At 45.9% G+C, this 27,528-nt stretch overlaps 2 protein-coding genes across 3 annotated transcripts in view; both read left to right on the top strand.

The window, feature by feature from the left end:
- Window positions 1–26,124, top strand: part of LONP2 (lon peptidase 2, peroxisomal) — a 57,436-nt gene extending 31,312 nt beyond the window's left edge. The window contains exons 8-15 of the mRNA XM_063438231.1: window positions 2,386–2,527; window positions 10,527–10,677; window positions 11,049–11,175; window positions 14,326–14,450; window positions 22,597–22,739; window positions 23,907–24,114; window positions 24,515–24,705; window positions 25,535–26,124. Of these exons, the coding sequence (XP_063294301.1) occupies window positions 2,386–2,527; window positions 10,527–10,677; window positions 11,049–11,175; window positions 14,326–14,450; window positions 22,597–22,739; window positions 23,907–24,114; window positions 24,515–24,705; window positions 25,535–25,756 (1,309 nt within the window). The 3' untranslated portion in view covers window positions 25,757–26,124. The remainder of the gene's footprint in view (window positions 1–2,385; window positions 2,528–10,526; window positions 10,678–11,048; window positions 11,176–14,325; window positions 14,451–22,596; window positions 22,740–23,906; window positions 24,115–24,514; window positions 24,706–25,534) is intronic.
- Window positions 17,512–19,788, top strand: LOC134579072 (uncharacterized). 2 transcript variants are annotated; one of them, XM_063438233.1, is made up of 5 exons: window positions 17,526–17,552; window positions 17,590–18,302; window positions 18,466–18,680; window positions 18,933–19,018; window positions 19,099–19,788. In XM_063438233.1, the coding sequence occupies exons 2-5, from the start codon at window positions 18,078–18,080 to the stop codon at window positions 19,383–19,385; spliced, it is 813 nt and encodes a 270-aa protein (XP_063294303.1). In that variant the 5' UTR covers window positions 17,526–17,552; window positions 17,590–18,077; the 3' UTR covers window positions 19,386–19,788. The 2 variants fall into 2 exon arrangements, with proteins under 2 accessions (XP_063294302.1, XP_063294303.1); XM_063438232.1 differs by having other exon boundaries at window positions 17,512–18,302.
- Window positions 26,125–27,528: the final 1,404 nt, after the last annotated feature.

Here is a 27,528-nt window from a genome sequence, read left to right as displayed (position 1 = left end):
GTGTATTCTCTATCTTTTGTTAGTATGACACGTTTATGTACTCTGTGTATGTTCTGTGGTGTGCCTCTGTATACAGTATTGGTGAGCCCCGGTCAGTACACTATACCATACGTAGAATGTGGGGTAATTCATTGAAAGCCTTGGGAGACACGCACTGCAAAGATTCTTAGGGATTATTATATAAAGATGACGTTTTTGTAGCTTGACAGAAGTTTCCAGGTTTCTCATGTAAAGCTCCACAATACACAGAATGTACCAGAAACATGTGGGATATAACGTCTCCAAGGGTAACTGCTCTGCAGGGAGCCGGTATTATCCCGGTCTAATTTTATGAGGAGCACGTGGCAATGTTCATCCACACTAAGCCACTACCTGCTGAATAGCAGAACACCGGTCATTGTGTGCCCATAGATCATTCTTGGATAGAAAGAACATGTTTCAGCAGGATTTCAGACTGTCCGCTTATATAGAGATTATACCCTCGTACGTCTCATGTCTGTCCGTCGTGTCCCCCTCGTACATCTCATGTCTGTCTATCGTGTCCCCCTCATATGTCTCATGTCTGTCCATAATGTCCCCCTCGTACGTCTCATATCTGTCCGTCGTGTCCCCCTCGTACGTCTCATGTCTGTCCGTCGTGTCCCCCTCGTACGTCTCATGTCTGTCCGTCGTGTCCCCCTCGTACGTCTCATGTCTGTCTATCGTGTCCCCCTCATACATCTCATGTCTGTCTATTGTGTCCCCCTCATACGTCTCATGTCTGTCTATCGTGTCCCCCTCATACGTTTCATGTCTGTCCATCATGTCCCCCTCATACGTTTCATGTCTGTCTATCGTGTCCCCCTCGTACGTCTTATGTCTGTCTATCGTGTCCCCCTCGTACGTCTTATGTCTGTCTATCGTGTCCCCCTCGTACGTCTCATGTCTGTCTATCGTGTCCCCCTCGTACGTCTTATGTCTGTCTATCGTGTCCCCCTCGTACGTCTCATGTCTGTCTATCGTGTCCCCCTCGTACGTCTTATGTCTGTCCATCGTGTCCCCCTCGTACGTCTCGTCTGTCCGTCGTGTCCACCTCGTACGTCTCATGTCTGTCCGTCGTGTCCCCCTCGTACGCCTTATGTCTGTCCGTCGTGTCCCCCTCGTACGTCTCATGTCTGTCCGTCTTTTCTATGGTGATTGTTGCAGTTGTAGAGCAATCAGCAGGAACATTCCATTGGTTTCCATGGTGATTACCCCAGAATTGTTCTTTAAAACTAACCCCAGGATTCCTAACAGATGCCTTTCTGTCCCAACTGTAGTCATTTCTATCTGTAATCGTTTAAACCTCTCATTGCTCTTAGCGTGGAGCCATCTTAGAATTGAACTGCTGCACAGAAGGAAAACCGAAAAGCTTTGTCTATAAAGGAATATTAGGAATAACGGTGATAAAGTTCCTGGCAGAGTAGGGTCCGGGTGCAGGTGGTCATGTTTCCGCTACCCGGGAAACTCTGCTACTAATGAACTTCTGGGAAAAACACCAAAAGGGTTATTGTGAATCTCCCTAACAACCTTCCTGGCCAAATGCAGCTGCACATGTATTATTGTAGGTGGCAAAAGAAACATACATTGGCATGTGGTGGAGGCTGGCTGTTCTGCCTTGTTGGACCTTGGTTGTCCATCGGCCCATTTGGTGCAGATGGAATGTCTCATTGACGTGTGATGTAACGCTCCTCGTACAGAAGGTGCTGTCTATAACACGCTCTGTATTTACAAACACAACATTTCACACAGCTGGATAAACTTGTTCAAAGATAAGTACTTCTCTCTGAGAGACGTCACAGAGCTTCGCTTACTATCAGAGCAACCACTGAAAATTAAACTGAAAAAGGTCATAATTTCTCTTATCTAATCCAGGGTCCCCCCTCGCTGAATCCGGGGGGTTGGAGGGCTAGCATTTCATACAGATTCCGGGTGATTCTCCCAATGATCTATATTCATTTCTACCAAACTGGTTGATTGCTAATGTAACCATAGAGATGTACGAAGCATTTATCAATTCTTATACCATGGAAGGAGAACCTAATACAGATTCCGGCAGGACATATCTGATTTAGATTGGAAGCTCTTGTGGAGGAGCCTATGGTCATTACTAGCAGAGCAATCCTGTTAAAACAGACTTTTTCAGTATCTTTGGAATAATTTTCTTATTATAAGTGTTGAATTATTCCCTGGCTACAGCGCTGCAGTATGTGTGCAATGTCCATGTCTGTATCACAGAGCTTACACTCTAATGATGACGACTCCTGTACATTATGCATTAGCCATGTTTATTGTATAATGTGGTGTTTCCGAAGCCCTGTACACTGTCTGTAACGTTTTTACTCATTTTTCTTATGCTTGCTGCAGGCGCACATATGTTGGCAGCATGCCCGGCCGTATCATCAATGGGTTAAAGACTGTCGGGGTGAATAACCCGGTTTTCCTCCTGGATGAAGTTGATAAGTTGGGGAAGAGTTTACAGGGGGATCCGGCAGCCGCCTTGCTGGAGGTGAGTCTCTGTTAATATCCTGGGTAGTGGTGGGGCCCCTCGATGTCAGGAGAAGTGATAAGGCCGGTTAGATTGTAAATTCTGTTTCTGATGTCTGTAAATAGCTGCATCTGTCACACCTCGAGAACAGTAACAGGACTGTGTAATTTGTATTATTAGAGTTTACACGAGTCTAATTATAAAAATGCATTCCAAAATCACAAGTCAACCACTGCAAATCATGCAGATTAGGGGCTGCTTGAGAGGACCCTTTTTTCTTTTTTGTACATTATTTTTCTGTAACGATTTCCCTCTGCGAGATCTCTTAAAACTGCCCACTTCACGGCGGCTAGAAAGTGGCGGAACATTTTTCAGCCAATCGGTGCTCCACATACACATTTATAGTTACATTGAAAATGTACGTGAAATGACATTGTGTGAAGTCCTAGCACCGATCACGAGGTCATAACGCACTCAGACCAACGCTGTAGGTGCGCGAACGTACTGCTTGCACACAGATACCTCTCTTTTTGTAGCTGCCATCAGCAAGCCGTAACAGGTTCAGAAATGGCGCAGAAGGAGGAGCTCATTTTTATGGTTTCTTCTATCTCCAGAGCGTGCACCGCGCGGGATGTCTCCAGAGCGTGCACCGCGCGGGATGTCTCCAGAGCACCCGTTACACTGTGTGTGTGATAGCTCCAGCGTACACATGGCACGGTTTCCCGTGAACTGCTATTTCTGTCTGGTTTGTAGTTGGGTGATTCCTCTGATCATTTTCATCTTATTCCTACATCCCCTCATAGACACACAATGTCAGAGAGGAAGTGGGGGAGTTTAGGAACAAATGAAATCTGGGGCGGCTGAATCGTGGGCTTTGTGTAAAACGGAAATTGTCTGATCACATTTCAGCACCTAAACTGTGTTAAGAGCATTAGAGGCTGGGCCATAGGACAATTATAGGAAAATTAGCAGAGCTCACTTTTTATATGGTGTATCCTTATTATTCATTGTTCTATCATTTCTATATTATACAGAGTGTGGTCTGACCCCTACTAACTCTGTATTGTAAGCCTTCGTATGATATTACAGAGAGTCCATTAAATGCTTCTTTCCGCCCCTTGTATAAACCAGATATTTCTGTGACGTCATCAATATTTAAATATTATTTTATTATTTATATAGCGCCAGCAAATTCCGTAGCGCTGTACAATGGGAATATTAATTCTGATACGGGGATATCATGTTCCCAGTGTGGAATCAACCTCTGACCATACAAAGCTCATATCTTCATATCTGTGTTTGAATTATCTCCATGAGAACTAGACTAATTAATCAAAGTAATCGATCAATAAACTGGATATAATGGTTTCCATGTCAAGACCTAGAATACAGGTTATCCTACTAGATCCTGTTAGAACGTGTGTGAAATGCTTTTAATTGTGGTAATTACAGAGCACCAACTCGTGCCACGGTGCTGAATGTTGTCTTTGTATTTAATAACCCCCCCCAGCTCCCCAGGGGGAGTGCTGTGAACTGACTGTTATGTGCTCCTGTCGAGCTTTGTATAGAAGTTGTGTCTGGCCGTGGGGGCCCCTGAATCAGCAGCTGGTCTTGATCTAACTCTATTTGTTTGTTTCCTGCATGCTTATTTCTAACGTTCCAAACTGCTAACGTGGGATTATGGACAAAGCCAGTCCATTCCACATCAGAGGATAGATCCCGAGATCGGCCATGTCCACACTAATTTACTGATAATCTTGGTTGGCTTTTCAAAAGCTAAGCTCTCATTCTGCCAAGCTCACTATTGGCTGGATAAGAGTGCTGAGAGTTGCCTCTGGTTTAGTATGCCTGTTGGTCATACTCTGCACCCCGTGCGGCTGTTTACGCAGCTGCCTCCGAGGTCCTCAGGTTACCATGCGATGATGTGAACGCCGTGAAATGTGATCTTTTCATTGGCTTCAAACACAGAGACGATGACGGCCAGTGTGTCAGTGTGTGCACCCAGGACTTGGTTTATACAGTGTGTGTAGTGGAGAGGTAGTATAATCCACAAGGTCTCCGCTGGTAGACAGGAAAAACAGGCAATAATCCAAATAGGCAGGTACAGCATACAATAATCCAGGTAGCGTTATGTAATCCTTCCCTCCCAAGAACTAGACGAAACATAGGCTGGGAGTCAACTGAGGTCTTTATTCACAGGTCACAGTATTTATGGGATTCCCCATGCAAGGGGTTTCCCCACAGACATTCCAGGGGTTGTACAATAGGGGACTACATGGGAAACTGAATAACCTGGGTATTTCTCCCATCAGGCACCGCTGCACGAGAGGGATACTCCCACTAGAATATACAGTTAAGTGGATTATCCCCTCGTGCAGCAGAACCGATATTCTACATGAAAATACAGAACTTTTATAATATTCGTTAGATTTAAACTAATGGACGTTCGGTAGATAGCTGGGGTCTGAGCGCACATTTCGTGAAAGTACCGCTCAGATCCCAGCTTAAATAACCGAATGCCGCACGAAACACACATTATTTTTAAGTTACATTCAAACTGCCGATTGGCCTTAGAGAAACACATTACCGAAGGACCGGGGCTCCCGAACGGCTTGGAAGTCCAGCGGTATTCGTGCCGTCGAGTAGCCGATTTTAGTTCCAGGCGCTCCACGACCAAATACCGCTGGGCTAACAAAGGATCCAAGATGGCCGACTGCCGCGTGGTCGGTAGCCGAACGACGGCCACCCTGAATCCTCTTAATTACCGATTGCAACAATGTTGCAATCCTTAATGGGAGCCACACGACCTCCTGTGTGTGGTCTCCATTCGGTAGTTTGTTCTTTTCACGAACAGTGTTGAAATTCACTGTTTGTGAACCGATTGCATGAATGCTTGCGGTTTTCATGCCGCCAGCATACGAATGCTATAGTTCACCTGAACCATATTACACACAACATACATACGCTTGGTTCTTTAAAGTTGTACACACCTATGCAATAACAAAATACATACATGAATGACAATATACAGTGGCTGTGTTTGCCACAGTGTGTCAGTGTGTGCACCCAGGACTTGGTTTATACAGTGTGTCAGTGTGTGCACCCAGGACTTGGTTTATACAGTGTGTCAGTGTGTGCACCCAGGACTTGGTTTATACAGTGTGTCAGTGTGTGCACCCAGGACTTGGTTTATACAGTGTGTCAGTGTGTGCACCCAGGACTTGGTTTATACAGTGTGTCAGTGTGTGCACCCAGGACTTGGTTTATACAGTGTGTCAGTGTGTGCACCCAGGACTTGGTTTATACAGTGTGTCAGTGTGTGCACCCAGGACTTGGTTTATACAGTGTGTCAGTGTGTGCACCCAGGATTTGGTTTATACAGTGTGTCAGTGTGTGCACCCAGGACTTGGTTTATACAGTGTGTCAGTGTGTGCACCCAGGACTTGGTTTATACAGTGTGTCAGTGTGTGCACCCAGGACTTGGTTTATACAGTGTGTCAGTGTGTGCACCCAGGACTTGGTTTATACAGTGTGTCAGTGTGTGCACCCAGGACTTGGTTTATACAGTGTGTCAGTGTGTGCACCCAGGACTTGGTTTATACAGTGTGTCAGTGTGTGCACCCAGGACTTGGTTTATACAGTGTGTCAGTGTGTGCACCCAGGACTTGGTTTATACAGTGTGTCAGTGTGTGCACCCAGGATTTGGTTTATACAGTGTGTCAGTGTGTGCAGCCAGGACTTGGATTATACAGTGTGTCAGTATGTGCACACCGGATTTGGTTTATACAGTGTGTCAGTGTGTGCACCCAGGACTTGGTTTATACAGTGTGTCAGTGTGTGCACCCAGGACTTGGTTTATACAGTGTGTCAGTGTGTGCACCCAGGACTTGGTTTATACAGTGTGTCAGTGTGTGCACCCAGGACTTGGTTTATACAGTGTGTCAGTGTGTGCACCCAGGACTTGGTTTATACAGTGTGTCAGTGTGTGCACCCAGGACTTGGTTTATACAGTGTGTCAGTGTGTGCACCCAGGACTTGGTTTATACAGTGTGTCAGTGTGTGCACCCAGGACTTGGTTTATACAGTGTGTCAGTGTGTGCACCCAGGACTTGGTTTATACAGTGTGTCAGTGTGTGCACCCAGGACTTGGTTTATACAGTGTGTCAGAGTGTGCACCCAGGACTTGGTTTATACAGTGTGTCAGTGTGTGCACCCAGGACCTGGTTTATACAGTGTGTCAGTGTGTGCACCCAGGACTTGGTTTATACAGTGTGTCAGTGTGTGCACCCAGGACTTGGTTTATACAGTGTGTCAGTGTGTGCACCCAGGACTTGGTTTATACAGTGTGTCAGTGTGTGCACCCAGGACTTGGTTTATACAGTGTGTCAGTGTGTGCACCCAGGACTTGGTTTATACAGTGTGTCAGTGTGTGCACCCAGGATTTGGTTTATACAGTGTGTCAGTGTGTGCAGCCAGGACTTGGTTTATACAGTGTGTCAGTGTGTGCACCCAGGACTTGGTTTATACAGTGTGTGCACCCAGGACTTGGTTTATACAGTGTGTCAGTGTGTGCACCCAGGACTTGGTTTATACAGTGTGTCAGTGTGTGCACCCAGGATTTGGTTTATACAGTGTGTCAGTGTGTGCACCCAGGACTTGGTTTATACAGTGTGTCAGTGTGTGCACCCAGGACTTGGTTTATATAGTGTGTCAGTGTGTGCACCCAGGACTTGGTTTATACAGTGTGTCAGTGTGTGCACCCAGGACTTGGTTTATACAGTGTGTCAGTGTGTGCACCCAGGACTTGGTTTATACAGTGTGTCAGAGTGTGCACCCAGGACTTGGTTTATACAGTGTGTCAGTGTGTGCACCCAGGATTTGGTTTATACAGTGTGTCAGTGTGTGCACCCAGGACTTGGTTTATACAGTGTGTCAGTGTGTGCACCCAGGACTTGGTTTATACAGTGTGTCAGTGTGTGCACCCAGGACTTGGTTTATACAGTGTGTCAGTGTGTGCACCCAGGATTTGGTTTATACAGTGTGTCAGTGTGTGCACCCAGGACTTGGTTTATACAGTGTGTCAGTGTGTGCACCCAGGACTTGGTTTATACAGTGTGTCAGTGTGTGCACCCAGGACTTGGTTTATACAGTGTGTCAGTGTGTGCACCCAGGACTTGGTTTATTCAGTGTGGGCGTTGCAGCCAGGCCTCCAACATATTCTGATATACAGCTAAACATTGTCTACCAAGAATTTGGGTTTATCTACAAACTGGCTCTCTTCTTTGCACCCTACTCTAGCCATTCTTGTCCCCAGGCCTGAGTGAGCAGTGATTGTGGATTCAGGGCACTATAAGACCATATAAAGCGACAGACACACTAGATTGGCCGACGTGCTATAACAGCCCCGGTGTGTTATGTCTTGTACAAGCTATATAAGTGGGATCCAGTAATCTGCCCCGTCAGTGTGCTTTCAAATCGTTTTATTAGCATGTGTTTATAAATCGAGCTTGTGTGAGGAGGGCATCTGTCATTTTTTTATGTTTTCAATCCAAAGAATGATTTTTTTCACATGACATGAAATAGAATTGCTCACAGTGTAACGATGTACAAGCTCAAAGCCAGTTCTGAGAATTCTCAGCTTAGTAAATAAACCCCGAGTGAAGTCCTAACATGTAAACCTACCAGTATTGCTTGCCGAATATTAGCCGAACTTTCTGGTCTGTGAATAAATGGCAAACATGTCCAGTACATGTGACAATGTCGCTGGAATTCCTCTTACTTCCTGTCCTCGAAGTCATTAAGGAAAACAAATTCTCTTCCTGTTTGCCATCTCTGCTGAACAACCAGGACATTGTTCTAATTTTAGGTGACCTTTTTTTATACTTTTCAGAAGGGCGTATTGCATCCAAGTGTTCAACAGAGAGGGTGTTTATTCCCCGTTAGACGCTGTGAGTGGAGAGACAGGCTATTCCGTTTAATAAGTCTTTCCGATCTCGGAAGTTATAAAATATTACACACTGAGCGTTGTGTGTTTTTGGGGAACACTCTGCCGGCGCTGGTAACTGCAACATATTCATACGGTGCCAGAATTCTCTCCATACATGCATATTCTGCTTTATACCATACGCTAAAAGTGATGTGTTGGGATTTTAAGACGCTCGCAACTTTGCCTTGGCAAATGCATGTTGTGTTTGTATCGTTCTTGAATGTTCATCGAATGCAGGAAACTTTTTAAACCCTATGGGGTGCACAAAACGTTAGCATTATCAGTGTTTCCCAGAGGTTCTGTTGTGGTCATTTGTATATTTATTTATCATGTCTTATCTGGAGTGCTTTATAATTTATTAAGAAATAACACTGGTAATTGTACAAACGGGATACATGATTGGACACACTGAAACAAAAGGGATAGAAAGCCCTGCCCGTGAGCTTACAATCTAGAGGGGAGAAAATCCAGTAATCAGTCAGAAAGCCAGACTGGGTATGACTGATATAGTGGGGGTACGGCTGCCCTCCGTGATTTGAAATAGCATGAGCAAGCAGGACATTATACGACCTTTATGGCTTGTATTCGCCCCTGGTGTCACCACGCGGGCCATTTATATAATTTGAAGATACAGAAAGGGTCTGATGGGCATCCTCCATATTACCTGCGCCTGGCTGAATGCCAGCTGTGCCAGGGCAGCGCTCTCCCTCCGATCCTTGTTTATAATCCTGCACCGGTGAAATATGATGATCTGCTGAAAAAGAACATCTCCTATTTCTCTTAGCCATTGTATTTGTTATGAAATGGGAATCCTGTTTTTGCTTACTTGCGTTTGTTCGGCCCCTGCATTCCTGGTGTGAATTCCATCACATTGTACATTGAGCAGCTGTGAGAGTATCTGGGGGCTGACGCTCGGCTTCATATAGCACGCAGTAAGGAAAGCCGTTAGCTTGGGTCTGAATGCAGAGCCTGGATTATAAGATCACAGCATTGTCTCACACTGGACGATAATATAGTGACTGTAAATATCGCACATTAAATGGCCAGTCTGGGAACACTACACAGCTCACATTAGTGCAAGATAACCTGCTAACTAAGACTAGATCAACCTTCCTGCTGCTTCAACAAGATTGTGAAATATGTGTCCTTCTGTATCATTACATTATCAGGGGATGATAAACTGGAGTCAGCTGTAGAGCAATCAGCAGGAACATTCCATTGGTTTCCACGTGATTGTTTCAGCTGTAGAGCAATCAGCAGGAACATTCCATTGGTTTCCACGGTGATTGTTTCAGCTGTAGAGCAATCAGCAGGAACATTCCATTGGTTTCCACGGTGATTGTTTCAACTGTAGAGCAATCAGCAGGAACATTCCATTGGTTTCCATGGTGATTGTTTCAGCTGTAGAGCAATCAGCAGGAACATTCCATTGGTTTCCATGGTGATTGTTACAGCTGTAGAGCAACCAGCAGGAACATTCCATTGGTTTCCATGGTGAGTATATCAGCTGTAGAGCGATCAGTAGGAACATTCAGTTGGTTTCCATGGTGATTGTTACAGCTGTAGAGCAATCAGCGGTAACATTCCATTGGTTTCCATGGTGATTATATCAGCTGTAAAGCTATCAGTAGGAACATTCCATTGGTTTCCATGGTGATTGTTACAGCTGTAGAACAATCAGTAGGAACATTCCATTGGTTTCCATGGTGATTGTTACAGCTGTAGAACAATCAGTAGGAACATTCCATGGTGGAATCCATGGCTGCTGTGGGGACTCTTTATGCTTATACTTTTCATAGACCATTCTGTGGATATAATAAAAGACGCACTTTCAGATTTAACGTGTTATTTAATTTGGGCTACAGTTATTTAAAAATAATTGTAAAGGCTGTTTGTCTAATGAGCATATTTTCCCTCTGCCCTCCCTTTCTAATGGGATTTCATGTTCTCGTTGTCTCTGTCCACTCAAGTACCGGTAGGAAATGTACACAATAGTGTTTCTCACACAGTCTTCATCTTGTCTTTATTATGAAGGTCCTGGATCCCGAGCAGAACCACAGCTTTACAGACCACTACCTAAACGTGGCCTTTGACCTGTCCCAGGTCCTCTTTATAGCCACGGCCAATACGACAGCAACTATTCCACCTGCCCTGCTGGACAGAATGGAGGTTCTGGAGGTTCCAGGTAAATACATCTTTTGAGATGATTTCTGTGTCTGTAGCGGATGTGTTGAGTAGACGTTATGCCATCAAACAATATTTGTCGATTAGTCATTATATATTACAATAACCTTGGCAGATCAGATGTTTAAACTCCATTTAAAGATTGCTGAGCATCTTGGGAAATATTAGGTCTGCCAAGCTACCGCTGGTATTTACAGTGATATGGCAAGACCTCGGCCCCTGCTTGGTTCTTTCTTATAAAGCTGCCGTCACATTGTGACCGAGACATATCATTTCTTTGTCTACCACCCCTCCTGAGAGACTTATCCATGCATTCTGAACTCAGATTAGATTATCTCCTTGTTGTGATCTGAGAAACCTTATGCTTTCCAGGATACAGTCAAGAAGAAAAGCTGGAGATCGCCCATCGTCATCTGATCTCCAAACAGCTGGTGCAGCATGGTCTGACCCCGGAGCAGGTCCAGATCCCACCAGAAGCCACACTGGAGATTATCACCAGGTGAGCACACAGCATGGCACAGCTTCATTTAGCAACTTCCTTTCATTTGTACTGCAGTTTTTTTTTTTTTGTATTTCATTCTGGGTTGTTTTTTATTTTTGCCCTGCTCAATCCTCTGGCCTTTCTATGTGTAAGCAATGCTGGATTCATAATGTCTAACCTTGGGATATACACCACACGGGAAGGGGGCTTACATAGTGTGTCATCCCTTTCATTCATTCACTCAGTTTAGTTTTCTTTTCATTCAGGTAGCTATTTATTACATTAGAATCGGAGACGGACGTTATTTTGCTTGTCTTCCCCTTTTAATTTCCATAGCTGTCAGTAATTGTCCATACATTATGCAGTTCACGCTGGAAACGCTGCGATGTGTTATCTAATACTCATAGTAATTATTTATAATGGGCCAGCTCAGCTGCAGTGCAGGTATTGGCTATATCAGAGTAACACGGTGATATCCTGCTATGTCCGAGTATCTCGGTGATATCCTGCTATGTCAGAGTGTCCCGGTGATATCCTGCTATGTCAGAGTGTCCCGGTGATATCCTGCTATGTCAGAGTGTCCCGGTGATATCCTGCTATGTCAGAGTGTCCCGGTGATATCCTGCTATCTCAGAGTGTCCCGGTGATATCCTGCTATCTCAGAGTGTCCCGGTGATATCCTGCTCAGAGTGTCCCGGTGATATCCTGCTCAGTCAGAGTGTCCCGGTGATATCCTGCTCAGTCAGAGTGTCCCGGTGATATCCTGCTCAGTCAGAGTGTCCCGGTGATATCCTGCTCAGTCAGAGTGTCCCGGTGATATCCTGCTCAGTCAGAGTGTCCCGGTGATATCCTGCTCAGTCAGAGTGTCCCGGTGATATCCTGCTCAGTCAGAGTGTCCCGGTGATATCCTGCTCAGTCAGAGTGTCCCGGTGATATCCTGCTCAGTCAGAGTGTCCCGGTGATATCCTGCTCAGTCAGAGTGTCCCGGTGATATCCTGCTCAGTCAGAGTGTCCCGGTGATATCCTGCTCAGTCAGAGTGTCCCGGTGATATCCTGCTCAGTCAGAGTGTCCCGGAGATATCCTGCTCAGTCAGAGTGTCCCGGAGATATCCTGCTCAGTCAGAGTGTCCCGGAGATATCCTGCTCAGTCAGAGTGTCCCGGAGATATCCTGCTCAGTCAGAGTGTCCCGGAGATATCCTGCTCAGTCAGAGTGTCCCGGAGATATCCTGCTCAGTCAGAGTGTCCCGGAGATATCCTGCTCAGTCAGAGTGTCCCGGAGATATCCTGCTCAGTCAGAGTGTCCCGGAGATATCCTGCTCAGTCAGAGTGTCCCGGAGATATCCTGCTCAGTCAGAGTGTCCCGGAGATATACTGCTCAGTCAGAGTGTCCCGGAGATATCCTGCTCAGTCAGAGTGTCCCGGAGATATCCTGCTCAGTCAGAGTGTCCCGGAGATATCCTGCTCAGTCAGAGTGTCCCGGAGATATCCTGCTCAGTCAGTGTCCCGGAGATATCCTGCTCAGTCAGAGTGTCCCGGTGATATCCTGCTCAGTCAGAGTGTCCCGGTGATATCCTGCTCAGTCAGAGTGTCCCGGTGATATCCTGCTCAGTCAGAGTGTCCCGGTGATATCCTGCTCAGTCAGAGTGTCCCGGTGATATCCTGCTCAGTCAGAGTGTCCCGGTGATATCCTGCTCAGTCAGAGTGTCCCGGTGATATCCTGCTCAGTCAGAGTGTCCCGGTGATATCCTGCTCAGTCAGAGTGTCCCGGTGATATCCTGCTCAGTCAGAGTGTCCCGGAGATATCCTGCTCAGTCAGAGTGTCCCGGAGATATCCTGCTCAGTCAGAGTGTCCCGGAGATATCCTGCTCAGTCAGAGTGTCCCGGAGATATCCTGCTCAGTCAGAGTGTCCCGGAGATATCCTGCTCAGTCAGAGTGTCCCGGAGATATCCTGCTCAGTCAGAGTGTCCCGGAGATATCCTGCTCAGTCAGAGTGTCCCGGAGATATCCTGCTCAGTCAGAGTGTCCCGGAGATATCCTGCTCAGTCAGAGTGTCCCGGAGATATCCTGCTCAGTCAGAGTGTCCCGGAGATATCCTGCTCAGTCAGAGTGTCCCGGAGATATCCTGCTCAGTCAGAGTGTCCCGGAGATATCCTGCTCAGTCAGAGTGTCCCGGAGATATCCTGCTCAGTCAGAGTGTCCCGGAGATATCCTGCTCAGTCAGAGTGTCCCGGAGATATCCTGCTCAGTCAGAGTGTCCCGGAGATATCCTGCTCAGTCAGAGTGTCCCGGAGATATCCTGCTCAGTCAGAGTGTCCCGGAGATATCCTGCTCAGTCAGAGTGTCCCGGAGATATCCTGCTCAGTCAGAGTGTCCCGGAGATATCCTGCTCAGTCAGAGTGTCCCCGTGATATCCTGCTCAGTCAGAGTGTCCCCGTGATATCCTGCTCAGTCAGAGTGTCCCCGTGATATCCTGCTCAGTCAGAGTGTCCCCGTGATATCCTGCTCAGTCAGAGTGTCCCCGTGATATCCTGCTCAGTCAGAGTGTCCCCGTGATATCCTGCTCAGTCAGAGTGTCCCCGTGATATCCTGCTCAGTCAGAGTGTCCCCGTGATATCCTGCTCAGTCAGAGTGTCCCCGTGATATCCTGCTCAGTCAGAGTGTCCCCGTGATATCCTGCTCAGTCAGAGTGTCCCCGTGATATCCTGCTCAGTCAGAGTGTCCCCGTGATATCCTGCTCAGTCAGAGTGTCCCCGTGATATCCTGCTCAGTCAGAGTGTCCCCGTGATATCCTGCTCAGTCAGAGTGTCCCCGTGATATCCTGCTCAGTCAGAGTGTCCCCGTGATATCCTGCTCAGTCAGAGTGTCCCCGTGATATCCTGCTCAGTCAGAGTGTCCCCGTGATATCCTGCTCAGTCAGAGTGTCCCCGTGATATCCTGCTCAGTCAGTGTCCCCGTGATATCCTGCTATGTCAGAGTGTCCCCGTGATATCCTGCTATGTCAGAGTGTCCCCGTGATATCCTGCTATGTCAGAGTGTCCCCGTGATATCCTGCTATGTCAGAGTGTCCCCGTGATATCCTGCTATGTCAGAGTGTCCCCGTGATATTTACCGGTTTCGTTCAGGGTGTCTGGCTATATTTCTAGCTATAATGATTGTTTATTTGCAGGTATACTCGGGAAGCTGGTGTACGCTCGCTAGACCGCAAACTTGGAGCCATTTGTAGAGCAGTCGCTGTTAAAGTGGCAGAAGGACAGCACCGGGAAACAAACTCAGCGCACACGGATGGCGAAGGTTGGAAATTATGGATATAACGTTTTCACAGTTAACCCTCATTTATACCTAAATGATTCTATTTATTTCCCATTATTCTCTCTGGTTATGTCCAGCAGGTTTCCTGTAAGATGAAGCCTTACTGGATGACTGGGGTGATGGCTGAGCTAGGTGTGAGTTAATGTGGGAGACTGTAGTTATAAAGGAAATAAGGCAGTGTATGAGGAGTTAACGCATGGGAGATGCAATGTGACGTTTTTAACCATTTTGGGAATATATTTTTTAAAAATCGGCATTCAATTGTAAAAAGTGAACAGCTGATCTACTACTCCCAGAAACCTGTGCTGTCCCTCAAGAAACATGGCGTTGGTCATGTGACCTCTTCTAGCAAGTGGATGTGCTCGAACAGCGTAGGTCTAGCTGATTAGCCAGGTTTCCTTCACCTGGAGACGGTCCCTGCCTCTGATAACCAGGTTTTCTTATATCACCGGTATTAATAAAATACTAGATCTGACATAGATTTGTTTCTTTTCAGAGGTCGCTAACATTTACTCAACCTATGGGAACACTCTGTGTTAAGGCAGCTGAACCGGAGCCAGTAATTAGAGCTCGTATCTGTTACACATGGCAAAGGAGCTGTTCCCGACTCGTTAATATTTCACGCGTTGCTAAATACACTCCTTGCGGCAGGCTTCGTTCTACCAGCTGAAACCATTCATGGTTATTTATTAAACCCTGACATTTTACAGATTAAATCCGAATGGCAAAACTGTGGCAGGATGGCCTTAATTCACTATAATTCAGAGCTTTGCAAATAACCCTGTCTGTGTTATATTGTGTGTGTTTATTGCTCCTACTTGGTGGACACATGGACCTCGATTTAATATTGTTGGATAAACTTCTAATATTAATATTTTGATAGAATTTCTACATTTATATCGTATCCTGTGCCTGTATCCCCCTATCCTGGATAAGGGGTTGATGGAATCTAAATGCTTATGATGAAGATGGAATGTACAGGGGATTTTTGGCATCTCTAATATTCTAATCCAGTATTACATTCATTAAATTATCTGTAACGGATCACCTGTACTCCGACCGAGTACCTTCCGTTGACGGACGCTTCCTAGATTGCGCCGAGGACAGTAAGCACCGCACCGGACACCACAACCACCGCAGACTCCACAACTGCCGTAGCTTAACTGGAGTCTCACCGCCTTCTCCTCTCCTCCAGGAGAGCGTATCAGGAACAGCTCTTAAAAGAGCTAAGTGATAAGGGCTCAGCGGAGCATACAAAGTATAGCAATCCCCAGTGTGATTATAGCAGTTCCCCTCCAATCACGAGACAAGACTACGTGTTGAGGGTCAAACAGGAAAAGAATGCACTGAGGCTTTATTGCTCTTATATACACCTTTTCCCACAAGGTTACCACCCCCGTGGACCTTGTGGTACACAGGACTCAGAGTTACAGCAACCAATCAAACACATTACAGTACAGTCAGACACTCCCAGCCAAGGCACACAAGCCCTCCCCTCTGCCTGTGATATAATAACTAAACACAATGGGCTGACTTAATTATCACAGGCAGGAAAATATACATTTTTACCTAATATTCATAACTTCAAAACTATACATACAATTTCCATAAAAGTTACATATCTGAACCAGCATAATCAGTATACAAACATATTCAAAAAACATACAATTTGGTCCAGTGGTTCAAAAGATAGGTGGAAGTCCTATTTGATAGACTGCAAGCATGGCTTTCATGCCCAAAACAGTTCCACAGATTTAGGCTGTGCAGACGGTCTATCTTCTCCTCTGTCCTGGAGATAATTGTCTTAAGTGGGTCTGGTAAGCCATTTATCTCCAGGTACAGAAAATATCTCTAAGTTCAAAACCTCTTACAAAAACTACATTAAAAATACATAACTCATATAATACAATGTTTAACCTATATGTCCAACATATCCCCAGATAGCTTGGATCTGAGCGCTCAATATGTCCGAAAAGAGCTCAGATGTCACGAATACAGTTGGATCGCCATGGGGTTAAACAATAGCAAGGGCTGATGAGAGATTGAGGAGGGACAAAGCAGCCAGTTTCAACTGGTCAGGTAGTGTCCCTGGGACAACGCTCTGCTGGAGAACAATGGGACAGGAAAAAGGGGGAGGGGAAGAGGAACATTCTCCCATGGAATCAAAGGGGCAGAAACAGTGCAATAAAATCCAATATGCCCAAATAACGTTTTTAAAGGGCAATCTCTCCCAGGGGCCATAGTCACAAGGCAAGAGGCTAGCAATTAGTCCTCTCCAGGCACAAGTGGCGAAGGGCACTTCGTCACATTATCCCTGACAGAGGTTAAATAGACTGTAAAGTGAGGAGGAAGGTGACTGGTAAAACAGTTACTCTGTATATAGGATTGTAACCTTGCCGCCAGCTGTCTCCCAATACAAGCCGAGATCGTAGCGTGCATGTACAGGAATAATAAATGAGTCTGGTGCTGTATACATTAAATGCATTGTATGAAACAAAACTTGCCAAACTTGTGCCTATTCCAAGAAATGCCAGGTCAAGTCTCAGAGGGTCCTTGGCTAGCATTCCTGCCATCTAATCAATAGCCATATAGATTATATACTGCTGAAGATAGTTATATTCTATATTGTGATTAACAGACGCCAGGCCAATGGCCTATGTAATTGTAAAGGGCACTGTTCTTAAACTCTTTGACTACTTACTCTGTGCTGGAGATGTAGTGGTTATAGTGGTTATGGTGCTCTGAGTGTTCCTTAAACTAAAACTCAATACCTTTTATACTATGGGATATGGACATTACAGGTCTGCAAGGTGACATCTTAAAATAAACTAATCTAAGATGGATGCATTTTAAAGAGTTCATGAGATGTACAATATTGTCAGTGATATTACCTGCTTGAGCTGTTACTTAGAAACTGGTTTCATTTCCTGATCGCGTGCTGACCTTTTGACAGACCATTCTGTGGTAATGACGTTGTGATGATATTTAAGAGACCTTTTCCTAGCACAGAGAGGGTGGCTGTACCAGAGGTTTTATAGTGGTCGAGATGTAGGATATCTGTGGTTTGCTCGATGCCTGGTTCGGGTAGGACGCTCCGTGGTTTGCTCGATGCCTGGTTCAGGTAGAAGGACGCTCCGTGGTTTGCTCAATGCCTGGTTCAGGTAGAAGGTGGCCGCTCTGTGGTTTGCTCGATGCCTGGTTCAGGTGGAAGATGGCCGCTCCGTGGTTTGCTCTATGCCTGGTTCGGGTGGAAGATGGCTGCTCCGTGGTTTGCTCGATGCCTGGTTCAGGTAGGACGCTCCGTGGTTTGCTCTATGCCTGGTTTGGGTGGAAGATGGCCGCTCCGTGGTTTGCTCGATGCCTGGTTCAGGTAGGACGCTCCGTGGTTTGCTCTATGCCTGGTTTGGGTGGAAGATGGCCGCTCTGTGGTTTGCTCGATGCCTGGTTCAGGTGGAAGATGGCCGCTCCGTGGTTTGCTCTATGCCTGGTTCGGGTGGAAGATGGCCGCTCCGTGGTTTGCTCTATGCCTGGTTCAGGTAGAAGATGGCCGCTCTGTGGTTTCCTTGATGCCTGATTCAGGTGGAAGATGGCTGCTCTGTGGTTTGCTCTATGCCTGGTTTGGGTGGAAGATGGCCGCTCCGTGGTTTGCTCTATGCCTGGTTCGGGTGGAAGATGGCCGCTCCGTGGTTTGCTCTATGCCTGGTTCGGGTGGAAGATGGCTGCTCCGTGGTTTGCTCGATGCCTGGTTCAGCTAGAAGATGGCCGCTCTGTGGTTTGCTTGATGCCTGGTTCAGGCAGAAGGACGCTCCGTGGTTTGCTCGATGCCTGGTTCAGGTAGGACGCTCCGTGGTGTGCTCGATGCCTGGTTCAGGCAGAATGACGCTCAGTGGTTTGCTCAATGCCTGGTTCAGGTAGAAGATGGCCGCTCTGTGGTTTGCTCGATGCCTGGTTCAGGTGGAAGATGGCCGCTCTGTGGTTTCCTTGATGCCTGGTTCAGGTGGAAGATGGCTGCTCCGTGGTTTGCTCTATGCCTGGTTTGGGTGGAAGATGGCCGCTCTGTGGTTTGCTCGATGCCTGGTTCAGATGGAAGATGGCCGCTCCGTGGTTTGCTCTATGCCTGGTTCGGGTGGAAGATGGCCGCTCCGTGGTTTGCTCTATGCCTGGTTTGGGTGGAAGATGGCCGCTCTGTGGTTTGCTCGATGCCTGGTTCGGGTGGAAGATGGCTGCTCCGTGTTTTGCTCGATGCCTGGTTCAGGTGGAAGCACGCTCTTCGGTTTTCTCGATGCCTGGTTCAGGTGGAAGGACACTCCTTGGTTTGCTCAATGCCTGGTTCTGGTGGAAGATGGCTGCTTCGTGATTTGCTCGATGCCTGGTTCAGGTGGAAGATGGCCGCTTCGTGGTTTGCTCGATGCCTGGTTCAGGTGGAAGATAGCCGCTCTGTGATATGCTTGATGCCTGGTTCAGGTGGAAGATAGCCGCTCCGTGGTTTGCTCGATGCCTGGTTCATGTGGAAGATGGCCGCTCTGTGGTTTGCTCGATGCCTGGTTCAGGTAGAAGGAAGCTTCGTGGTTTGCTTAATGCCTGGTTCAGGTGGAAGGAAGCTCTGTGGTTTGTTTGATGCCTGGTTCAGGTGGAAGGACGCTCTGTGGTTTGTTTGATGCCTGGTTAAGGTTGAAGATGGCCGCTCTGTGGTTTGCTCAATGCCTGGTTCAGGTGGAAGGACGCTCCATGGTTTGCTTGATGCCTGGTACTGGTGGAAGATGGCCACTCCGTGGTTTGCTCGATGCCTGCTTCAGGTCGAAGGTCCCTGTGCCCTTTGCTCGGTTTGGGTCTGGCCTGATCCCAGCGCTATGTTTTGCAGGTGATGTCAACGCACAGCTGAGGCTGTATCCCGATATAAACACAGCTTTAACCTGATAGGGGCTGGCAGCACAACCTGCAGATCTTCCCACATTCATGACATTTATCACTATGGGGACATATAATGCTGTCCATCCTGGGAATGTCTTCATAAAGGGGCAGGCACGCACATAATCTCTTTTGTAAACCCATCCGATCTGACGTAACTATGCCAGCAGTAGAGCAGGAATGACACTGTAACCATGCAAATGGTTAATTAGGGGGAAGAATAAACCCACCTTGTCAGTGAGCGAGGCCCGTACACAGAATGTCCGTTCATTTGTAGTGTTCAAAGTGAGTTTGCTGCTTGTGTTGCTGCCAACAAGGAAACTGGCAGCGCCTGTCCTGGGGCCGGGATTGGGGCCGGAGCTGGAGTATTTTCTGTCAACAAAATAGTTTGGATCAGGCTTGAGCTGCATGTGTCATACCACATGCATGTGATCTGTGTGCTGATCACTGTTATAATAGCTGTGTGCCATGTGCTGAGCATTGCGTTGTTTGTGCTGCGTGATAATAGCCATGTTCTTCGCTCCGTGCCCTGTTTGCTATGCGTCTCGCTCCATGTCTCGTTTGCTGTGCGTCTCGCTGCGTCTCCTGTTTGCTGTGCGTCTCGCTCCGTCTCCTGTTTGCTGTGCGTCTCGCTGCGTCTCCTGTTTGCTGTGCGTCTCGCTGCGTCTCCTGTTTGCTGTGCGTCTCGCTCCGTCTCTTGTTTGCTGTGCATCTCGCTGCGTCTCCTGTTTGCTGTGCGTCTCGCTCCGTCTCCTGTTTGCTGTGCGTCTCGCTGCGTCTCCTGTTTGCTGTGCGTCTCGCTGCGTCTCCTGTTTGCTGTGCGTCTCGCTGCGTCTCTTGTTTGCTGTGCGTCTCCTGTTTGCTGTGCGTCTCGCTGCGTCTCCTGTTTGCTGTGCGTCTCGCTGCGTCTCCTGTTTGCTGTGCGTCTCGCTGCGTCTCCTGTTTGCTGTGCGTCTCGCTCTGTCTCCTGTTTGCTGTGCGTCTCGCTCTGTCTCCTGTTTGCTGTGCGTCTCGCTCCGTCTCCTGTTTGCTGTGCGTCTCGCTCCGTCTCCTGTTTGCTGTGCGTCTCGCTCCGTCTCCTGTTTGCTGTGCGTCTCGCTGCATCTCCTGTTTGCTGTGCGTCTCACTGCGTCTCCTATTTGCTGTGCGTCTCGCTCCGTGTTCTGTTTGCTGTGCGTGTTCTGTTTGCTATGCACCCACTGTATGTTTAATAAAAGCCTAGAGAACGTTATTCCATATGAATTTGTGAAAAGGTCCTATATATTAGTTTATATTTCTGCACAATTTGAAATGCGTATTATAGGTAGTGTGGAACCTGGTGTGCTGCAGCAGCCTATGCAGGATGTGATTAGAATAATCAGGGAAGTTAGTGTTATCCTCCCGCCAGGCTGAGCCCTGACATTATGGGCTGGCTTAAACACACCCTTTATTTAATAGTCATTCTCTGCCCTGTCTGACCTCACCTGCCTAAATCATCCATCCTGAGTCAGTCTCATAAACACTACTGGCTGGAATAGCTTTAACTCTTACTGAGCCTGTTTGCGGGATGCACCCCTCGATGATGATGATCTTATTAAAGGGGTACTCCAAGCATCATAACTGGTCAGTGTTAGCCTAGATTACTCTCTGCGTCCCTCCAATCTGTAGAATACCCGTATCGTTACTCTGCGATGTCCCCAATCCATGGAGATCTTTTATATAGCTTGTGTATACAATACATCACACTTCATGTACTGCTGTACATTGTACCGCACACAGCTCGGTTCTTGTAAAAGTTACTGGGTGTGATTATAAATAATGAATTCAGTTACTGTCTCAAGTAAGTAGTGCAGGATTCATAAAAAGCTGACAACTGAATATCCCATAATGCTCTGCTGTGCCAGGAGTTTATGGGATAGGAAAGAAAGTGTTGGGGGAAAAAAATGCAGAAACCAGGATCGGCTGAGTCCTGCCGTGTCACTGTGTAGGAAGCAGATCCTGGGGCATTACCACGAAGGGCACATCGAGGTGACCAGCTTTTAGCATTTTTGCATTTATTAATGCATTCTTTTGAAAGGCAATGAAACAGAGGGGGATGGATTCTAAATGATGCAATGCTCTGTCCTAGAATAAAGAAAGTGACACTAGCCTACCTGCCTGCGCCATGCTTAGTGTGGGGTTGCTTTTTTCGTACTGCCCCAAGTCACACAAAGACCTCATGTGTTGCACCCAGACGGCAGGCAGTGATTCAGGGTTTATTGAATTACTCCGTCCACACCACAGCTGCTCTATTGATTCCTTGGTGTGAGGCCGCTAGGGGTTGATGAGGAGACACTTTCTCTCTGAATCTTTGTCCCCTCAGGGCTCATCAGCGCACTCCAGAAATTGGTGAGGAGGGGGTCGGCGTTGCTATAAGAAGAGATTCCAAACAGATGTCCTTTGCAGACAGACAATGCTTCCTTTAACACTGGCTACTAACCCTGACCATTAGATTGGTGATACCCTCTGGGATTTGGGCGAATACACTTGTAATAAACCTTAATTACATTGCGTTCTTTGTAGATGTACATCCCTGGCTGCGAAGCCTTGGGAACATGCCGTGTGATACTGTGCCAGAAAATTCATTGGACCATCAAATGTTTTAACTCACAGACTTGTGATGAGAGCAATGAACACCGTAATTAACCAGCCTAGTGATATACGTATGTTACACGTAATTACCCTTCTGATATTAAATCATTTATCAAAATAGGGATTTATACCCAGAATCTTTTCGAGCACCATTTATTTTACAGCCCTGCTCGCAAACACAGAGAGGGACTGAAAATTTGGGGACATGTATTTAAACTCCCAGCTGGGACGTGAAGAGAACTGCACATTTTAAGAACATTATAGCCATGCCAGAAAAACAAATCTTATATGTAGCTCTTCTTTTGTAATTTAAGATCCAGAATCCCAAGTTTATATGTTTGCTGAATAATACCTTGTTGTAAAATAGTGGGGGTTCATTAGCTAATCCCAATTGTCCTTTAACTGTTCAGTGTTTGGTCAGATTGAACAAAAAGAGCAAATATGCAGCGAAGACCCCAAAACCCTTATCTAATAAGATTAATTGAATTTGGAACTAACTTTGGTGACAGAAATTTAGTGAATTTGCTAATGAAGAAATTTGGCATAATTAAGTTTCTCAATGTAATTTCAAATCCCTCTGCTCACATCCAATGTCCTTTCTTAATGACAGATCGCAAAGCAGGCGTCCCAGATCAAGCAAAACTTGAGATGATTACTGAGACTGCAGACCTAACACTGCCTCCTGAAATGCCCATTTTGATTGATCGCCATGCGTTAAAGGATATTCTAGGACCTCCAATGTATGAGATCGAGGTAAGAGACTCTGGTGGGGTAACATTAACCATTTCAGTGCCATTGTCCTCTAATGTTTACCGCACTGCTTTGATCTTAGAAAGCATTAGAAGCGTGGTATGGCCTAATAACAGATATCGGTACCTGAACAGACAGTGGGATCCAAATGCTTCCTGCTTGTAGGACAAGCTTTGATTTGTAGCTTCCTACCAGTTTAATGATTAGAAAGCTAATTTGCAAATATGTTAGTTTTATACAAAGCGAATATTACTTGCTATTATTGCTTTATTGTTAATATTACTTACCTGCATCTTTTATCTTGTTTTGATTAGCTCTGTGCTTTCTCATGACTATGCCCTCTCCCCTCTGAGCTGATAGAAGAGGTGTCTCTCGTCCTCTGTTACAGTAATACTGTGTCTGGGGGCTCAGTTAGTTTAGAGGATATTGTGTCCGTGTCTGGTGAAAGGACGTACTGTGATTACATAATAAACACACAAATTGTAAGATAGTGAACCTCAAACATTTCTTAGGATAGCTTTTAGAATGACACGCTATCACCCAGTAGGCACCTGACTTCATATGGATTGGCAGCTTAACTGGTTCCAGACCTCGAGATTTTGTTGTGTATCTTGTATATCTGCAAGTTAACCTGTGCAGATCATAGCGTTCCCTGCTTGACAGCCCATTCCACGGACTTGTAGACCCTAGCTCTATTTTCCCTGCCTCCCCGGCTGCAGAGCCCAGCTCCTCCTCGCCTGCCTCCCCGGGCTGCAGAGCCCAGCTCCTCCTCGCCTGCCTCCCCGGGCTGCAGAGCCCAGCTCCTCCTCGCCTGCCTCCCCGGGCTGCAGAGCCCAGCTCCTCCTCGCCTGCCTCCCCGGGATGTGAAGTCTTACTCACTTCACATCTCCCCAGGGAGCACAGTGCTCCTTCCTAACCTCTGCAGAGAATTGCTTCACCAATGGAGTTTTCAAAGCAGCACAGAGTATTGATCTCTGAATTTAAATTACAGAAAACCAAACCGTACTAAAAGATGCGAACAGAAACCGGGTCAAAATCCATGTAGATGGCAGGAAGATTTTTACTGTTTTTGGCTGGCATGAAATGGCAAGGGATAGGGGACTATGGAAAGCACATATTGTAATGGAGGAGGAATGGTCCATTAGTAAACTCCTGTTTAATTCCTTCAAGGTGTTTGAGCGTTTGAACCAGCCCGGTGTGGCCATTGGTTTGGCCTGGACACCCCTGGGAGGTGAGATCATGTTTGTGGAAGCCAGCCGCATGGATGGTGAAGGCCAGCTAACACTAACCGGCCAGCTGGGAGATGTCATGAAGGAGTCGGCACATCTGGCCATCAGCTGGCTGCGCAGTAACGCAAAGAAATACTGGCTAACAAACGGTATGTCCAGAGACTGACCATTATGCTTTGTAGCAGTAATACCATACAAACGAATCTACCTCATTTGATCTCTCAGGAAGTCATTGTCAGCTTACACCTACAGAATAATCGGTCTGTGTCCCAGCAAGAAGTCCTTGGATGCGGTGTGTGGCAGGGGGAGTCAGTGTTGGCTGTATCTTGTTATTTCTGTGGAGTAACAAGGGGAGGGAGCTATGAAGGTTTTATTTTGTAATTTTACAAATGCATACACCTCACAAGATTTCCTTTAAAGTCTAATCTGGTGGTGGGGTTCATCCTTTAATAGCATTGCTCTAAATACCTTAAGCTAAAGATCATGCCTACAGGTTCAGTGAGGTTTGGAGGGACCACAGTGATTACAATGTAACTATTTTCTTGCCAGTATCGGGAAGTTTTGATCTCCTTGACAACACAGACATCCATTTGCACTTCCCTGCCGGAGCAGTCACCAAGGATGGGCCATCTGCAGGTGTTGCCATAGTAACATGCCTGGCTTCCCTATTCAGTGGCAGGCTGGTGTCCTCTGATGTAGCCATGACTGGAGAGATCACACTGCGAGGACTCGTACTTCCTGTAAGTGACACAGTAACACAGGTGTGACCCGTGGGGATTTTGTCCTTAGACCTGCAGTTAGTATGGCCTCCCTTATGGAGCACTACTTTGGGCTGGTATATTATCTCAATGACGTGGTCTTGTAGTTTCACCCTTTAACCCCTTAATGACACATGTGATGTCATGATTCCCTTTTATTCCAGAAGTTTGGTCCTTAAGGGGTTAAAGTTAAAACCTGCAATGTTTTCATAGTAGTCTTTAGCAGCTATCTAGCCAGTCATACTAGGGCTGATTTTGACTCCATAACCAAAGCAAACGTGGTCCTGTAATGCAATGCTACTCTGGAGTTTTGCTGCGCATGCTCCCTATAATCCATTGTTTCTCGGGGGGAGGGCGGGCTGACACAATAGGTTCCCTTTATTCACAGGTAAGAAATCTTAGAAAGGGTTATGTGGATCCAAGTTGTGCTGGTACCAGGAATATCTTGTAAAGAAAGTATGGTTTGATGGCACGTACATGATATTCTGTTCATTAAAGTGACAATTTAAGGCCAAAGTCTCAGAACTGAAAATGAACTTGTGGTACTTTTCCAATTCACCTCTGTGTATGTGTTTAGTAGGGCCCCTGTGTGCGATGGTGCTGATTACCACTGGAGCAGTGACTTTGTTTTTTCCTTTAGTGTTGGTATTTTTCATTAATGATTGTAGAGCCTGATTAATCTGACAGTAAGAGAATAAACGGACAATTATTTTCCATCTATGTCTACAGCCTATCCCCCTATTCAGGTAATAAGCCTCTAACCATGATTATTGATAATGGCTATAATCTGCATTTCAATGTGTCTCTCTAGGTTGGCGGGATTAAAGATAAGGTATTAGCAGCACACAGAGCAGGCCTGAAGCGTGTCATTATACCCAAGCGTAATGAGAAGGACCTGGAAGAGATTCCACTTAATGTACAGCAGGATCTAAGCTTTGTGTTGGCAGAATCCCTGGATGATGTACTTAACGCAGCATTTGATGGTGGATTTTTACAGAAAAACGAATCAGAGCTTCTAAACAGTAAACTGTAACTATATCAGACTGCTGCTCATCTTCCCAGCGTAAGGTCTCATTTAAACAAGGTTAGAGTAATGGAGTTATAATAAGCACATGATGCCTGGCTTGCAAAGAATTATGGGAAACCATTTAGATAGAGCCTAGCTAAATGAAGTAAAGGAAGCTTTAATTTAAATGATTAAACCAGAATCTGTTTATTACCAATAAATGAAAGTAGCTATTGAGTTGTGTCTGTTGCAGTCTAGATTTATTATATATATTAGACAGGCAGGGCTCGTGAGTTCCTGCCAACATGTATCTTGAGCAGGCAAGTCAATCCAGATTTTTACTGCTGTAGGTTGATGCACATATTAATGTGATTAAATAAAAGAATTTAACCTTGTGTGTTCTAGTTATTTTTCCTAAAATCAACTCCCATGGTATGAAGCAGCCAAGGACACAGAAAACCCTATATTAGTAATATTCACTGCAGGGTACAGCCTGGCCTTGCTTTTAATGGTACATTTACAAGCAAGCTAGAGTGTAGATCAGTGGTTTCCAAACCAGTCCACGATTTAGGGATTACCCAGTGGTGGTGGTGTTTTTAGAAAACAAATGCCTTGACACGACTGGGTAAAATCCTGGAGTGGTAGGCATGCTGGGGACTGGTTTGGAAACCACTGTTGCAGACACTCAGGTTTATACTACAGCATGAGTCCTTTATAGAAAGTCACACCAGCCACCCTTTCCAAAAGCAATAATAAGGGCTAAATTACTTTAATTGTATTTGTTAGCTAAAACAAACCTGGGCCTACCGTTTTAGTTGGCTCTGATTCCAGCAGGTAATTAAAATGCAACAGTTGTTGGTCAGACACTGTGTTGCAATCTAACAATGGGCACAGAGTGCAGTTATTTTTGATTGTTGTAAGCATGTCTTTTGAGTCAACTAAAAAAAACAGGCAATCTTTATTTGATCAGACACTAGGATTTTTGATTATCTAAACTTCTGTAAACTGCATTTTAAAAAAAAAAATGCAATTACAAAAATTCTGCGGTTTTCTTTGGTGGTATAACTAAAAAAGACAGCTTGCAAAAACGAGAAGTCTTTACAAGGCCAGTGCTCTGGGCAATTGCTGCCTCTTGATTTTATCTTCATTGAGCTAAACAAACCAGGAAGAAATAGACAGTGGCAGAAAAGCTTGCCAGAAAGAAAAGTCACAACTTTCATGCATTGGAAACAAAAAGTAAGAAATCGCTTGGTGCAAAAAGGACTAGTTTAAAAAAATTAAAAATTGTTCATGAAAATGCATAAGTGAGCCTGACACTATTAAATAACTCCTCCTGCATTAAGGACAAGCCAGCTCTATGCTGACAGTGTCACCAGTGTAAGGCACAAAATATAAAACCTACCTGAAGCACTCAGCAACTCATTAGACCCAACACCATGTTTACAAATGTACAAAATGAACAGGAAAGGCTATTGGTAAACCGACAAGGGATTGAAGAGTTGTAATATAGGCAGAACATGACATTTAATGGGATTGCAATCTCTACAAAAACATTAAAATGACCACATTAGGCATATAAAATGGGCACACTAACCCCTTAAGGACCAAACTTCTGGAATAAAAGGGAATCATGACATGGCATGTGTCCTTAAGGGGTTAAGAAATAATTTTCCAAAATAAAACCATGAATTGTCAACGCGAGGTTAATAAGGTACTTTACTGGAACATGCTGAATTTCAGCAGTTAAAGGGGCATTCCATAAATCACCATTCAGTAGATATAGTAGCCAAAGAACACAT

The sequence above is a fragment of the Pelobates fuscus genome, chromosome 12, assembly GCF_036172605.1.
Source record: "Pelobates fuscus isolate aPelFus1 chromosome 12, aPelFus1.pri, whole genome shotgun sequence".
Classification (NCBI taxonomy): domain Eukaryota; kingdom Metazoa; phylum Chordata; class Amphibia; order Anura; family Pelobatidae; genus Pelobates; species Pelobates fuscus.
Note: the sequence above shows the minus strand (reverse complement) of the source record. Positions and strands in the feature narration are given on the sequence as shown.